General features: G+C 54.9%; 1 protein-coding gene across 1 annotated transcript in view; it reads right to left on the reverse strand.

Moving 5' to 3' along the window:
* STK10 (serine/threonine kinase 10) overlaps window positions 1-17,334 on the reverse strand; it is a 93,151-nt gene that overhangs the window by 56,894 nt on the left and 18,923 nt on the right. The window contains exon 2 of the mRNA XM_037057769.1: window positions 14,312-14,476. Coding sequence (XP_036913664.1) covers window positions 14,312-14,476 — 165 coding nt within the window. The remainder of the gene's footprint in view (window positions 1-14,311; window positions 14,477-17,334) is intronic.

The following is a 17,334-nucleotide window of genomic DNA, read 5'->3' on the forward strand; positions in this document are numbered from 1 at the left end:
TCTCTTCTCTGCCAGGTCGACCCTTCAGGACTACACCTTGACCCCAGGGTGCTGGGCCAAGCCCACGCCCACCCTGCTCAGTCACACGCAGAGAAAACGCCACACACACAGGCGCTCCCCTTCTGGGGTCCCATTCCACCCCTCCTCCTCGCGTGCTAAGTGGCCGCCCGGACAACCCTAGTTTCCCCATCCATGACACTTACAGGGAATTGAAAGTTCACTCCCGGCCCAGCCCCATGCCAAAGGCTTTGCATGGAGGATCTCACACGCGCTAGGTTGAGCAGGCGCCCTAAAAAATGCCTGTACTTCACGGGGTGTCTGCTGAGCAACAAAGCGGACTGTGCCGGGCGCTTAGAACATCACCGGGCGCGCAGCAAGCAAATGCTCCACAAACGCTACAAATTACTGTCAGCGTTCGGTGGTATTTTTTTCCCCTGTTTTACAGATGGGGAAACTGAGGCTCGGGAAGATTATGAAGGTCACATAAAGACTAAGTGGCTGAGCCAGGACCTGAACTGGGACCTCTATTTGGGTGCCATATCTGGGCTCCATTCATCTGCCTGATGAAAGAGACTGAGTGACCCCACCCCCACCCCCGCCTTGTGCCCCTTGGAGGGAGCCATGCACAGCTGAAGTCACACCCAGTCCGTGGCTGGGTGACAGAAGGGGCCCCTCTGCCTCCTGGCTTCAACCCTCCCTGGGCCCCAGTGATCCACTCACGCACACCCAGTGCTGGCTGCCCTGCAGATAAGGGAGCCAGGATGTCCCAGCCCAGATAAGAGCTCCTGGGGGCACCCACAGCGCGTGGACATCAAGCTCTACAGCCCACAGGCCAAGGGGCCCAGCGGCAGAACTGGGTCAGCAACGCCACAGCCCGGGAGTCCCCAAGAGACAGCGGAGGCACGTTCCGGCCGGAGGTGAGGCACCCACATCCTGGTGACGCCTCGGTGCTCTGGGCCTGGGGCCCTCGCCTCCGCAGCCTTTCCTGCAGCTGGTGTGGGTATCCGGTCCACAGAGGGGCTCAGTAATAAAGGTCGGCAACACTTGGAGCACTGAGGTTAAGGAAGCCCCGGGCGAGAGGTCTGGACGTGGTCCGGGACCTGCCGCTGTCCTTCCATGGGGCTGTCACGTTCCCGTTCCTGCCCTCAGCCTCAGTTTCCCCACCTGGACAATGAAGCTCTCACCAGCCGTGAAGTCGTTGGCAACAATAACATGGTAGGGTTCAAGATGACTAGAGTCACTTTATCACTGACGACGCAGTTTATATTTATAAAAGTCCATTCAAAGCCCTGGCTGGTGTGGCTCAGAGGATTGAGCGCCATCATAAGAGCCAAAGGGTCGCTGGTTCGATTCCCAGTCAGGGCACATGCCTAGGTTGTGGGCCAGGTCCCAGTGGCGGGCATACGAGAGGCAACCACACATTGATGTTTCCCTATCTTTCTCCCTCCCTTCCTCTCTCTCTAAAAATAAATACACAAAATATTTTTTAAAGATTTTATTTATTTATCTTTAGAGAGGAAGGGAAGGAGAAAGGGAGAGAAATATCAATGTATGGTTGCCTCTCATGTGTCCCCCGCTGGGAACTGGCCTGCAACCCAGGCATGTGCCCTGACTGGGAATTGAACCACGATACTCTGGTTCGCAGGCCCGTGCTCAATCCACTGAGCTACACCAGCCAGGGCCACAAAATATTTTTTTAAAGTCCATTCATATCATCCACTCGCTGAGCCTGGAACTTAACACGTGATCAATCAAGGTTTGATAAATGAATAAGAATGCAATGTTTCAGTGGCCTTAACATGCCCAGAAACAAAGGCAAAAAAATCCAGAAGGTGACTAAAATAGCCAATAGACAGACTCTGCAAAGACAGCCGGACCCAGCAAGCCTGTCTCTCGCTGTCCTGTCCCCCAAGAATCCAGCTGATGGCCGCCGTCACTGGGCCCTGAGGCAGGCCTGGCACCTCGCTAAGTATTCTGGGAGCATCCCCCCCGCACTCCTGTGAGTGGTTAGGTCTGTCCTTATTTTGCAGAGAGGGAAGCTGAGGTTTGGTGAGGAAAGGGCTTCCCCAAAGCCACTGAGTTTTTCAGTGACACACCCAGGTCTACCTGGCTCCAAGTCACGAAGACACAGAAGTGGGCAGCCCTGAGCAAACCCCCTTCCTTCCCTGGGCCCATTTCTTCCCGGGGAAGCAGGACACATGCTGCCTGCACCCCCCCCCCCCGGTCCCCTTCCCAGAGAGGCACTGTCCCCTGGGTGTGGGGACATCCCATCCGCACAGAAAACAGGCTTCTGGTGACTCGACCGAGCCCTGTAGGAAGGAGTCTGCAGAGCCAGCCACCAAAAACCACAACGGTCAACACACAAATGCCCACAGCGTCCCAGCCGCCTGCCTACCCCCCGAGGCAGGCCCCAGAACCTCAGCACCTCTGAGCTCCAGTCCAAACAATGTGGCCATTGAGCAGGTGGCCCAGCCCACAGGCCTCCCAGGCACGTGGCCTGGCTCCTCCACCAGCCCACTCGTGTACCCACAGAGGGCCTGGAGGGAATGCGGGCTCCCCATGTGCACTGAGTGCCCCCCCAGGGAAAGAGGGGCACCTGGGCACAGGGGGTGGCGTTAGGGCTCCCGGGAGACAATCCGGGAGCCTCTGACCCTGTCTGGCCCTTTTGCAACAACCCTTGAGGTGTCCTAGGTGGCTCCACATCTCAACGTGCTGGCCCAAGTCCCTGGGTGTCTCTGGGGTGGCCCTGAGGTGGTTCAAATTCAGGGGTGCCCAATTCCCTCTGACCCTGTTGAGCCCAGAGGTCAGGAGCACCGGCTTGGGATCAACATGCCCTAACCGTTAGGTCCCAACACCATCCCTAGGTGACTCTGGGCACATGCTTAACCTCTCCAAGCCCCCGGGTCCTCCTCCGTAACACGGGAACAGCATGCTCCTACCCTGAGGCCATCTCAGGGGACTGAATGAGAGGGCATGAGTGACAACAACATGCCTGACCCCCAGCCAGAGCAGGGCACACAAGTCACTGTCGTCACTCTGTCCCCACCACACTGCCCTCCGGGAAACACCCAGACCAGGGTTGGGACCAGACCCCAGGGGGATGCAAACTGGACTTTCTTCCCCGGAGCGGAGGAGGGGGGACACGGGCTGGTCTGTACCCACACGTTCGTGATCCGCTGGATCAGGTCCACCCACCAGCCTTCCCTAAAACCAGCTGTGTGCGGCCCGGGAGGACAGGGAGGAAGGAGCTAGAACCAGGCCGCTGCCCTGAGGGACAGGACCTGGCGGGACGGGCGCGATGGGCAAGTCAGGAGCCCGACTCCCAAACCCATGCAGAGTGAGCAGGGCCCAGGAAATCCAGTCACCTACAACTGTTCCAGGTTTGTGGCATTTGACATGTCCTCGGGGGACAGGTGGGACTTGCCACCGAGGAGGGATGGCAATGTGGAGACAGGGGCCAGGAGGCAGGGCCCAGAGATGGCGCAGGGCAGGAGGTCGTGTCCTAAGGTGAACACAGGACTGTGACCCCGGAGTCAGACCCACCAGGCTTCCGGTGCTTCCAACACTGACCACACAACTTTGGGACAAGTTCAGAGATGGGACCCTCAGTCCACTCCCCTGTAAAGTGGGGGTAACTGCAGGACCTGTAGTGACTCCAGGTAGTGAGCAGTGGGGATGTATGTGTGAGTGAGCAGGGATGTGAGGGGCACATGGGTGTGGCCCACGTCCCTGGCGGACGACGGGTCAGATGGCTCAGAGGCTTGGGAACGTGGCGGGACCTCAGGGTCACCCTTGGTCCTGTGAGTGTGACACAGACACCCCAGCCCGGCCCCTCCAGCAGCAGGACCCCAGGCAAACCCAGGCGACCCAGCCTGTCGGTTCCCATCCGTGGGTTTCCACCTGTTCCTGGATGGCCGGAGACACCAGCTGACCAGGAGGGGCCATGGTGCTGGAGGCTGGCTAGGGTCACGCAGCCAATCAGTCCCCAATCCAGGAAGACCTCGGGTCCCCTGGCTCCAGCCCAGAGCCCACCAGCCACACCGAGTGACTTTGGAGACACACACATGGCCACTGGCTGTTTTTGAGCGCTGATCTCCTCACAATTCTGGCTTTGCTTCAGACCACAGATACAATCTCCGTCAGTGACCCGCTGTCGGCTTCTGAGTCCAAGGCGACAAGCCACAGAAACCCTGGTTGGTGACATGTGGCCACGCGGACAGATGTGTCCGGCAGGCCCGCCCACCCACACCCTGCTGTAACCCTGGGACCTGCTGTTCCTCTGTGCAAAATGTGCACTTTCAGACAAGAAGTCACCCTGAGATGCCCACGGTCACCCCTCCAGGGTGACCCCCAGACACACACCCGCCTGATACACAGGTACCAGAAGTTCACAGACCCCTACGAGCCTGTTTTCGGACTCCTCAGGCCAGGAAGCCTGGCTCCTGTGTCCACGGCGCCTGAGCAGCAGCTCGCCTAGGAGGGGAGGCAGGCTGCAGAGGTGAAAACATGTCCCCTCACACGCTCTCCCAGGAACTCGGTCATCCCGGTTGTCTTTACTTTCCTCCTGGGATGGGAACTGCTTCATCTCTATTCTGCTTTAAGGGAAGTAGCACCACATGCGAATAGCAAACAGCCCCCAGGCGGGAGAGGCGGGGCACTGGGGAGTGGTGAGGTCTGAGGCTAACTGGAGCCCACACCCCTACCCGGGGGAGGGGGGGGCAGCTGCTGCTCAGCCCCGGCCACTGCAGCCAGGCAGTGGCCAGCATTGGTTCAAGATAAGTCAGAGGCCATCATTCTATGAGACATCTTCCGATAAATCACTAACAATAAATTTCTAAAAGCATTGCACATGCCAAACAGAATGCATCACAGGCCAAATCTGGCCTGAGATCACCCATCCGCGACCTGCTCTGAGGCTCACCACACAGGTGGGGGCTGGGCCTCACAGCGCCTGCCTGCCATGGGGACACCCTCCCACCCTCACTACGAGATCTGGGAGTGGGAGAGACCTGTGGCCCTCAACCTGGGGTGATGTTGCCTCCCCAGGGGACACTTGGCAACATCCGTTTTGGGCTGTCATGCTGAGCGGGGGAGTTCTACCAGGGCATCTGGTGGGTAGCTGCAGGGACGCCGCTAGAAACCCCTTAACATACAGGACAGCCCCCGTCACACAGGGGAGCCGAATCCTGGTGTAGACCACAGAGAACCCACAGGGCTAAGAGCTGTTCTGGGGCCACCTCGGAAGTGGGGGCACTGAGGGTGGAGGGGGCCAGCCATCCCATCACGGAGCAGCTGTTGATTTCCATGGGCCAAGAGGACGTCTGTGAAGATTTCGACAGAAGAGGACCCCACAGCTAAAAAGGATGGGACAGCCCAGACAGAAGTAGATGACAGGAGTCCAGAAGTGAGAGATGAGCACAAAACCACGGCCTCCTGTCCAGTCGAGATGGGGCCAAGCTCAGTTCCTGTCCCCTTGAATGACCCAGGACAAGTCACTGAGCCTGGCTGACTCATTCTCAACCGCTGACCTTCCGGGCGGCCAGCCCAAACATCCACCACACCCCGAGAGGCACACCCCCAAACAAGGCCCTGAGATAAGGAGCAGAGTCTGGGGTGTTGCCCAGCACTGGGGCAGCCTCCGGCCTCTGTCACCCCGCAGGTCCGCTCAGCACCCTTGTGCTGGAGAGCCCACCATGAGCTGGATCGTGGGGCTCCAGCTGGGAGCTCTGGCAGGCGAAGGGGTCGGGGCAGAACTCCGCTGGTTTGTTTTCTTTTATTTTCTTTTATTTTTTAAAGATTTTATTTATTTATCTTTAGAGGGGAAGGGAAGGAGAGGAGAGAAACATCAATGTATGGTTGCCTCCCGTGCATCCCCTGCTGGGAACCGGGAACTGGCCTGCAACCCAGGCATGTGCCCTGACTGGGAACCGAACTGCGATCGTGTGGTTCGCAAGCCCGCGCTCAATCCACTGAGCTACACCAGCCAGGGCTGTTTTCTTTTACTTTCTATTTATGGTGAGTGGGTCTTCGTTTTCCATTTACAGTAGTGAGACTAAAGCTTCCTTTTAAATAAATGGGTTTTGCCCTGGCTGGTATAGCTCAGTGGATTGAGCGAGGGCCTGTGAACCACAAGATTGCAGTTCGATTCCCTGTCAGGGCACATGCCTGGGTTGCAGGCCAGTTCCCGGTTCCCAGCAGGGGATGCATGGGAGGCAACCATACATTGATGTTTCTCTCCTTCTCTCCTTCCCTTCCCCTCTAAAGATAAATAAAATGTTAAAAAAATAAATGGGTTTTAATTTCTAAAAAGTGAGTCACCTTTTTAAAGTTACATGAACTATTACAGAGGTAAAGGAGGTTTGGGACAGGCGGCCCTACCCAGAGTGCCACATAAATAAACACTGTGGAACACGCAGCAACAAAAATAGTCATTCATGCCCCCCAGGGCGGGGGCAGAGAGCCGTTGGGGGGCCGGGACGACTCCGTGCCAAGCGAAGGAGTCACTGTTCCATTTGGCAGACAGCAAAGAGATTCCGGGGCAGATACGCGCCCTGAAAAACTTTCTGATCAGACTCCGTGGCTGGGGTGGGGGTGGGCAACACAACATTTGAACTTGACCTGTGCAGGCCTCCAGGGCAGGTTGGCAGTAGCCAGGCCTGCTGGGCCCAAGAAAGTCCCTCTCTCACTCTGTGCTGGTGTTACCAACCGCTCCCCCATGTCATCTTTCTTTCTGTCTAGGGGGTGTCATGGTCACAGCAAAGGCTCAGGAAAGGGTCACCAGGTAAAAGGCAGAGTCGCCAGAAGAGGGGGCAGCCTGGAAGAAGGCAAAGACCTGGAGGTGTCCGCCACACGCAGCTCGGAAGAGCTGGAGGGGAGGCCTGGGAAGGCCCCGAGGAAAGCCCGTCGGCAGCCGATGCGTCCCAGCCGATGGCCCTAGACTGGGAGGACGAAAAGGGGTAACTCAGCAAGCCTCGCAAGCTCAGTGACCAAAAGCAGTCACACAGGACACTCCGGTCACGGATTCCTAACTGGGCAGATCATGCAGGTGGTCACATCCCCGGCCCAGAGCCTCCTTAGCAAAGGTCAGCGTTTACCTCCAGCGAGTTCTGTCCATCGTTCTTACGCACATAGGGTAACATTACACCTTCGAAATGTCAGAATAACTTTCCTTGCAGGACCCTTTGAAGGCGCCAGAGCAGGAGACCACAGAAGCCCTCGTCACGAGGGGTGCCCGCACACCCTCTCCACGTGCGCGGATGTCCACTGTCCCCCTGCACCCGCCTGTGTCCAAGAAGCACATGTTCCTCTTTTCCCTTTTATCCGACCCTAGACAATTCCCGCTTTGCTGTCTCCCTCTTCCCTCACCTACGGCCAATGGACTTCCGGTACCTTCCTTCCATTCTCTCCTCTGAGTCTAAGTGTATCCGAGATGAACCGCAACACTGCCGTTCTCCGTGGCATTCTTCTCTGTCCCTGGGCGTCTTGCTTCCGGGCACATCCTCCACATTTTGGCTCAGATAAATTCTTTCTTTTTATGGTAATTCGGCGTTTTATTTGTTTTGTCCATTAATAACCAGTATTTGAGAACATTTACAATATTAACGGACCTTTATGTAACAGAAGTTCAACTTGTACTTTTCAAACTGTTTCTATACTGGGTGTTAACGAGAGAGAGATCCTTAGGGTCAGAATGACTATGTCAAAACTCACAATGCACATTTGATGGCAGGGCTACACACGAGTCGGCTGCGGGTGTCGCGCTCTTGGGCCATGAGGAGGGGCACTCGGTTTCCCGCACGAACGGGGACGTCCCTTCGCACGGGNAGGAGAGAGGAAGGAAACATCAATGTATGGTTGCTTCCTCTCTCCTTCCCTTCCCCTCTAAAGATAAGTAAATAAAATATTAAAAAAAAAAAAAACTAAGCAAACAACTAGAACAGGAACAGAATCACAGAAATGGACATCACACGGAGAGTCATCATCAGTGTGGGGGGATGGGGAAAGGGTACAGGGAATAAGAAGCATAATTGCTAGGTACAAAATAGGGGGAAGTTAAGAATAGTATAGGAAATGTGAAGCCAAAGAACTTATATGCACGACCCATGGACATGAACTTAAAGGTGGTTGGGAATACCGGAGGGGGGGGGTGCAGAAGGGGTTAAAGGGGAGGGGAAAAATGGGACACCTGTAATAGCATAATAAAATACACTTTAAGAATAAATAAACAAAATAGATTTCTGGTAGGTTCAGACAGTCTTTCCTTGACAAACACATTCTGTGGACGACATGACCTGCGGGAAGCCTCTGCTTAGGGAAGTGGGGTGTGAGTAGGGTCTCTCTCCCACGACCACTGAGGACCTCTGCGTGGGTGGCCTTGGGACTGACTTGCTGTGTGACCTTGGGTGAGTCCCAGACCCTCTCTGGAACCCAGCTGTCTCATCTCGCAAATGAGTGGTGGGCTGTGTGACACCCGGCAACAGCCGCCCTGTGGTCGGTCACCACTGTGCTGGCCCGGCTCTGGGTGGATTCTGGAGCCACCGGTCACTGGCTCATCAGAACCGACTGTTCAATTTTCAGGAATTTTTGTAAGCCGGTTTGTTAAACACGACCATTATTGAAAATTACATTGTGGAACCTTTTAGTTTTAAAAATCACACGAAAAACAAAGATGATACAGACTCAAAAACGCATCGCTTTCCTAATTGTTTTACCACCTTCTCCTGTCGTCTGTACTCCTGAAGTGATTCACAGCTACTGCATCAGTGTGGCAGAAATACGTCATCACAGAGGGGGCACGTCCTCCCCAACTCTGCCGTAGTGACGTTGCCCCGGCAGCCTGAAACTGACATCGCCCAAACTGGCAACAGGCTAGCAACCAGGGTTGTTCTCCCCAGAGGAAGGACTATTACATGTTTACCAGAAACGCCACACTCTCTCATTCCCATGACAAATGTAGGAAAAGAGACCCAGTCTTCAAAAACTTTCCCAGCCCTGGCCGCTGTAGCTCAGCGGATTGAGCACAGGCCTGCGAACCAGAGGATCGCGGTTCGATTCCCAGTCAGGGCCCATGCCTGGGTTGCAGGCCGGTTCCCAGCAGGCCAACTCCCAGCAGGGGATGCACAAAAGGCAACCATACATTGATGTTTCTCTCCCTCTCCCCTTCCCCTCTAAGGGTAAATAAATAAATAATCTTAAAAAAAAAAAAAAACTTTCCCAGAGGCAGAAATCTGGCTCAGGGCTGGGGCTTGGGGGCAGGGAGAGGGATGCTCGGGGCTGTGGGGGATGCTGGGGGCAGTTGGAAACCAGGGCAAATGAAGGAGGTCAGCCCTCAGTTTCTTGTATTCACCCCCCTCGGGGCTTGGGTGCGTCCAGAGCTACAGATCACACCCCCTCCCACACGGCGGGCCACTAACCATCTGTGGCTCCTGAGCACCTGAAATGTGGCTAGCACCGAAAATCGATCATTTTCTTTCTAAAACGAGGACTAGATGTCTCTCCCCTGGGAAAAATGCCACAGGGTCGCTATTACCTAAAACAGCAGTTCTCAAACTTAATCAAGCCTCAGAAGNAATGAAGGAGGTCAGCCCTCAGTTTCTTGTATTCACCCCCCTCGGGGCTCGGGTGCGTCCAGAGCTACAGATCACACCCCCTCCCACACGGCGGGCCACTAACCATCTGTGGCTCCTGAGCACCTGAAATGTGGCTAGCACCGAAAATCGATCATTTTCTTTCTAAAACGAGGAATAGATGTCTCTCCCCTGGGAAAAATGCCACAGGGTCGCTATTACCTAAAACAACAGTTCTCAAACTTAATCAAGCCTCAGAAGCCCGTAAAAGGTTCCCTAAAACACAGATTGCTGCCCCCCACCCAGAGTTCTCACTCAGCAGGTCTGCACGGGGGTGGGGGGCGGAGATTTCACATTTCTGACAAGGCCCCAGGTGCTGCTGCTGGTCTGAGGGCTGCATGTTGGGAACAGACCTAGAAAATCCACGGGCAACCCTTCACCTTGGCATTCAAGGCCCTGCACACCACGGCCGCCAACGACACTATGTTACTACCCTCGTCCTTCCCCGTCCGCCCCTCACCCCGACACGTGCGCCTTCCCTGCCTCCACACCGGGGCCCAGCTGTCCCTGCTACCTGAAACCCTCCGTTCCTCTTGATCCACCCAGTTCCAATACCACTTCCCAGACTTCACACAAGTCTCCAAAACGAGGAGGCAGCCCCTTTCGAGGCCAACAAAGTAGCCAATGGAGGCCGTCGGGCAGCTATAAGACAGGAGGGTAAGAAAACGGGTCCGAGACAGCCGCAGCAGCCCTGGGTGAGAACATACCGGCCTAAAGTGACAACTCGGGGGCCAGGAAATGCTGCTGTGTCTCTTTAAACAACCTCAGCAGTCACGGTCTAGTTACAAAATGTCCTTTTTCTCTATCTGGTTTCCCAGCTCCGCTCCTTGCTAGCAGCGGGGCCTTGGGGAGAAACGGGGCAGGCGAGGGACTCGGCCTCTTTGTTTCTCAAGTTCATCTGCAAATTGGAGATAACCACCTCACAGAGTGAAGAAGAAACGGGCAATGCAAGTAAAATTCGCAGCCAGAAGGCCTAGCACACCGCACGTCCTCGATGCACGTTGGCTGCTGTTGTATATCGTCTTTGGATCTGAGACAGTAATGACCTTGGTATCCCGCCACAATCGATCATGGGCACAGACACATGAAAGATGTTTTGCTTAATGGGCACATAATCAGCAGCCCCGGAAAGGCTGCGGGGAGGGGCAGCAGGGCAGACGGACAGATCAAGGGGAGGACGGGTACTGGGAAGGTGGGGAAACTCTTTTGCACCCTATCGAGCGTGGCTCTGTGGGGCCGGCTGCATGAGAGACGCTCAGAAATCTGAAGAAAAAAAAAAATCCCGAAAGAGGGTCTCAAGCAACAATACAAAAACTCAGAGCTGTCCACCAGAGTCGTTTATCACTGAAAACATACCAGGGAGGTGCCTAAATGTACATCAGTAGGGACCAGCGCAGTCAGGAGGTGGAATTCTACAGAAATAAACACAGAAAATCAGGATGCAGGTATTTCCTTACGGACACGAAAATTCCTTCTTAATATACTGTCCTTAAAAAAGAGTAGAGTAAAAAGTAAAAAGAAAAAGAAAAAAGAAAGAAAGTAAGCACATATGGTACAAATTCATTTTTTAAAAAAAGCACAACAGCCCTGGCTGGTGTAGCTCAGTGGGTTGAGCACAGGCCTGTGAAGCAAAGGGTCGCCAGTTCCATTACCAGTCAGGACACATGCCTGGGTTGCAGGCCAGTTCCCAAAAAGGGGGACACATGAGAGGCAACCACACATTGATGTTTCTCTCCCACTCTTTCTCCTTCCCTTCCCCTCTCTCTAAAAATAAATTAAATAAATAAATAAATAAAGCACAACAAACCTGTGGATATGGGAGTGTGCGTATATAAAAAAACCTAGAAAAAGACACTCTGAGCATTATCAGTGGTTATCTCCGGTAATAAAAATTTGGATGGTATTAATCTTTTTTTCTTCTTTTGCTTGTCTACATACTCTCACTCTCTGTGACGGCCACACACTCGCTGGTGACGCCTGAGCAACACAGGTTAGGAGTGGCAACACCACGCACGCAGCTGCAGATCTGTGTGTAACTTCTGACCCCCCAGCACGAGCTAACCCAGTTGCCCCTCGCAGCAGACTGGTTCCAGGAGGGTGCTCCAGTCCCCTACATAACAAGGCACAGAGCGGTGCACACAGTAGGCCCTCTGCGTCCTCGGGCCCCAGCCTCAGGTGAAAACAGTATAGGTATTTACCAGGAGAAATCCACACAGCAAGGGCCCCGCCCCGTTCAAACCTGTGCTGTTCAGGGGTCAATTGTAATTGCTGCATTTCTTAAAAGAAGAAAAAAACAGTCATTTCAAAAAGCATAAATCAAGACAGAAGAAACACATGGGCAGCAGCTTCCTGGGCCTCAGCTGTGTGACCACGAGCAAGAGGCCTGCCTCTCAGGATCTCTGTCCCTTCTCTGGAAAAGGATAACCAGTCTCCCTGCCCGGATCACCTCCTGATGGGGCTGGAGACCATGGACAAGGAGCTTTGAAACCTGCAGGTGACACCAGCTGGTGGTGCTTTTATTCCCCCAGTGACATATAGGAGAGCCCCAAGGAGCAGCTCAGAGAACCAAGGGGACCTGGCCCCTATTAGAGGGCGGGGGGCCGTCAGCTGTAGTGGACAGAGCTCTGAGGTTGGGCCAGGCTCCTGCCCAACCTCAGACTGGCTTCCTTCACCCCTGTCACACAAGAGGCGTAAACCTCAACCACGTCCCTGAACTCTCCTTGGGTTTTGGAGACAGCAGGACCCTTTTCTCAGATCTCCCTGTTAAAACATCAGTAGTTCTAGTCCTCAAAATCAGGCATTCTGTGCAAAGGAAAAAGCCAAGTAGGGCAACTTCCCATTATTTTGAGTAAAAAAATTATAAAGCTTCAGAGAGGTCAACCCCAAACTCCACACTGACTTCCTCAAATGAAATGGAAACACACTAATACTCTTTGTATACACGATAAACTAGGAGGTGAAATGTGTGTTAAAACAGCCCCTCCTGACCCCCAAACCGTCCCTGGCAGTCAGCAGTAACCGTGCCGTGTGCAGACCTGTGAGCCTGGACACCTCCAGTCCCACACCGTCGGCGACGCCGGCCCCCATGAGCCTGCGCAACCTCCGCGAAAGGTCCACGAGTGACCCAACAAGCCTCCCACCTGTATCCAGAAAGCACTAGAGACTTCCCCAGCACATCATTTTGTTACAGCCCTACTGAGTTTCGGAGACACAAACGTGTTGTTTTACATATAAAATACTGGCTGAGAAACGTCTGCAAAGACACGAACCTTCTAGGGACTCCGAGAGGCATGGATAGTAGGGCAAGGTCAACAGGGGAGACCCTGAGCGGGGCAGGGCAGGCCCAGAAAACCCAGGGCCCTCCAGAGAGCAGCAGGGGGGGGGGCGGGTCATAAAAGGGTCCCCTCCCCTGGTGCTGCCACTGAAAGAAATCCCCATGTGGTAGCCACCACACTGGTAGTGACAATTTTACTGCTCCAAGTCCCAAGAGCAGCCGACACTCACCAAGCTCTTACCTGTGCCTGGTGCCTAGCAGGGATTAACTCACTTAATCCCTTTAATGACTCTGTGAGCTAGGTACTGATAACATCCCCACTTACAGATGGAGAAACTGAGACACGGAGCGGGGAAGAACTCGCCTAGAGTCATGCCCCTTGTAAGCAGCGGAGGCGGGATTCGAGACTAGGCAAGAGCACTCTATAGTTCCTCCCTGCCCTGGATCACTGCCCCCACCCTGAACCCTGGGGGCGCTGTGCAGAAAGGGGGTACAGGGGACCCGGAAGCCCCCCTACTTCACTTTCTCCTTGCCTCAGCCCTTGCCCTCTAGGAAGACACTGAGAAAAAGCTGGGGCCCTCAGCCAGGCCAGAGGGGCCAGGCAGCCCTTACCCACAGCTTCCCGTCATAGTAATAGGCCCCCAGGAGCTTCACGATGTAGGGATGCTGGCAGGTGGCCAGGATCTCGATCTCCACCATGTAGTCCTCCAGCTCCTCCTCGCTCTTGGTCTCGATCACTTTGGCGGCAGCCAAGTCACCCGTCTCCTTGTGCTTGGCCTGCAAAACAGAGGCAGGAGGTCAACGAGGCGTGCTCGGCCGGAAACAGACCCCCGGGAGCCAGCTCAGAGAGGCCGGGCGTCCAGCTGGGAGACTGAGGGCCAGCGCGGGGGACACACCGTCCTTGACAATGGCCCGCGCTCCCAGCATGCGTGAGGAAACAGCATTCTAGGCTCGATGATACCCAGTGCATTTTAAAAGTCGGACACATGTGAGATAAATAAAAATACCCGAGCAGCTCTGCAAACACCAACAGAAAAAGACTGTTGAGTGGTTCAGTAAAAAGTCCAAGTCACTGAACAATAAACATGGCACTCTTACACAAAAAAGACGCTTTCACGAATGCTCACCTGCATGTGAATGCATGGAAAGATACGGCCTGACCGCAGGCCGGGAAGAGGCAAAGGGCCTTTCACTGCATTAACATGTGAACAGGAAGGTTGCNTATAGTTCCTCCCTGCCCTGGATCACTGCCCCCACCCTGAACCCTGGGGGCGCTGTGCAGAAAGGGGGTACAGGGGACCCGGAAGCCCCCCTACTTCACTTTCTCCTTGCCTCAGCCCTTGCCCTCCAGGAAGACACTGAGAAAAAGCTGGGGCCCTCAGCCAGGCCAGAGGGGCCAGGCAGCCCTTACCCACAGCTTCCCGTCATAGTAATAGGCCCCCAGGAGCTTCACGATGTAGGGATGCTGGCAGGTGGCCAGGATCTCGATCTCCACCATGTAGTCCTCCAGCTCCTCCTCGCTCTTGGTCTCGATCACTTTGGCGGCAGCCAAGTCACCCGTCTCCTTGTGCTTGGCCTGCAAAACAGAGGCAGGAGAGGTCAACAAGGCGTGCTCGGCCGGAAACAGACCCCCGGGAGCCAGCTCAGAGAGGCCGGGCGTCCAGCTGGGGGGCTGAGGGCCAATGCGGGGGATACGCCGTCCTTGACAATGGCCTGCGCTCCCAGCACGCGTGAGAAAACAGCGTTCTAGGCTCGATGACACCAAGTGCATTTTAAAAGTCGGACACATGTGAGATAAATAAAAATACCCGAGCAGCTCTGCGAACACCAACAGAAAAAGACTGTTGAGTGGTTCAGTAAAAAGTCCAAGTCACTGAACAATAAACATGGCACTCTTACACAAAAATGAAAAAAAAAAGACGCTTTCCCGAATGCTCACCTGCATGTATGTGAATGCATGGAAAACTCTGGAAAGATACGGCCTGACCGCAGGCCGGGAAGAGGCAAAGGGCCTTTCACTGCGTCAACATGTTAATAGGAAGGTTGCATGTGTGTCTTTGTATCACTTCATAAAATGATACACATTAAACACGAAACAAAAAAGGGTTTTAGTAAGTGCCCACCAGTGACATTTCACATGGGTGTTAACAACTGCTTCTCACTTGATGGAAGAGAAAGAATGTCACACCTACAGGGATGGCTATCTTTTTAAAAAATGACAAAGCAGTGTCGGTGATGATGTGGACCAACTGGAATCTTCGAGCATGGCTGCTGGGAGTATCAGGCGCAGGGGCGGGGGGGTGGGGGGGTGGCCGCCGCAGCCACCGCGGGCAACAGTCTGGCAGTCTCTCAGAAGGTGGAACACAAAACTAGCCGGTGGCCCAGCGGTGCCAGCCCTGGGTATATAAATAAGCGAAAAGCGGAAAGCCAGGGTGGGGACGACAGCCACCCAGCAGCACCGTGCATAGGAGCCCAGAGGTGGAAGCAACCCAGGTGGTCCATCAGCAGGCGAACGGATAAACGAAGCGTGGGCCCGACAGTCTGTGGAGTATTATTCAGCCTTAAGGAGGAGATTCTGACCCGGGCTACCCTGTGATGAATGTGGAAGACACGATGCTGAGGGAAACACGCCGGGCACAGAAGCACCAATGCAGCGTGATGCCACTCATGACAGGTACCCGGAGTCATCAAATTCAGAGCCCCAAAGTGGAACAGAGGTCACCAGGGGCTGGCTGCTGAGGGAGACGGAGAGTCAGTGTTTAATAAGGGCAGAGTTTCCGTCTGGGATGATGACAAAGGTCTGGAGGCGGACGGTGCGAAAGGCTGGGCAACACTGTGAAGGCACCTAAGGCCACCGCAGGAACAGCTCCGATGGCCACCTGTACGTTACACGTATGTCACAAGGACTTGAAAACCGAGGGCGAGAGAGAAATCACCGGGTAAACGACACAAGCAACTCCACCCACGCTGAGCTGGAGTCCGAGAAAAGGGAGCAGAAACCACGATCCCCTCCAGTGGTCCCGTGAGCCTCAGGGGCTGCTGCATTCGCCCCACGCGCTGCTCGGGGCTCCGGTGGTTACTTAGAGAGAGCGCTCCTTCTGCAGCAGGGGCCCGAAAAGTCGGACACTCGTCCGGCGTCTTTGATGGGCGATCTGCCGGGAAGCCACGAGCAGCCGCATCGGGCTCCATCCAGGTACCTCCCTGGGGACAGCAAGTGTTGGGAGGGACATGCAGTAAACCAAGACAGGGAGGAGGAGGAGGGCAGGCGCCTCGCCTGCTGACTCGGCAGCCCTAAGCCGGGCCTGATAAGATCGCCGGGTGTCCAGATCCCCACAGGCAGGGTGAGCGCAGGAGCAGGGGAGTCCCTGAGACTCTGTGCTGGGAAAGGGGGCCCCTGGGGCCACCTCGCTGAGACAGAGAGCCTTCCCTAGCCCAGAAAGCAAGCCTTCGTAGCTGTACATTATTCCCGACGTTTAGACGGGGGAGAGGAAGGAAGAACCTAAAACTGACGAAAGTACATGACCCCTGAACCCCGATAGTCAGCACACTCAGATCAGCTGAGTGTCCAACGTGCAGCCTCGGCTCAGGTGCATAAAATAAACTTACAAACAGACTTACTGATAGCTTTATTTCCTCCACACGTGGGGTGTTCAGACTAGCCGGGCACCGGCTTGCAGCTTTGTGCTCATGTGTTTTTCACAAATAAACCTGTTATCTATGTGTTGGCTCTTGTGTGAATTCATCTCTTGCGAGGAACACAGGAACGGAGGAGAGGCGGGAGGCCCCTGACCCGGGTCTCCCCGGTGACGGCAGCACAGGCCACTCTGGCCTTACAGGACGTGACGCCATCCACTGGAAACGCCCCTACCCAGCTCCCCAAGGATGACGATGGGCACCCACGTCACCTGACGTGATCGTCACGGTAATCAGTGCCTCGGTGTCCCCGTCCTGCAGACAGGCAGGTCCAGGCTTAGAGAGGGGACATGACTGGAACTAGGGTAGCGGTGTCCTAATGTGAATCTGGGCCCTGCAAGTCCCAAGACTCTGTGCACTTTGCACTGCTGTGCAAGAGCTCCCTGTCGGCCCCAGAACCCAGAAGCCTCCGAGACCAGATGCCAACAGAGACTTACAAGAAGCCCTGCCCCTGGCTGCGAGGGGTTCAAGGTCCAGCTGGAGAGACCCACCCCCCAGAGCCAGTGGGGAGAGACAGGGCACAGGGTGGGAACTGGGCATTAAGTCTCGCCAGGGAGCCTTCGACAAGGGAGTCATGCCAACAGGCAATTGTTACATTCGCTTGTAAATTTTTTCTCAGTTTAGGTAAATGTTCCGGTTAATTGAGTTGCAAAGTCCACACTTGTTCACGGGCCCACTCTACATGGGACCTCGGTTTACACTTCAACCTGGGCTAATTCGTTCATCTCAACAACCCTGCCG

Source organism: Sturnira hondurensis, unplaced genomic scaffold, assembly GCF_014824575.4.
Source record: "Sturnira hondurensis isolate 20B ecotype Veracruz unplaced genomic scaffold, ASM1482457v3 Scaffold0009733, whole genome shotgun sequence".
NCBI classification, from domain to species: domain Eukaryota; kingdom Metazoa; phylum Chordata; class Mammalia; order Chiroptera; family Phyllostomidae; genus Sturnira; species Sturnira hondurensis.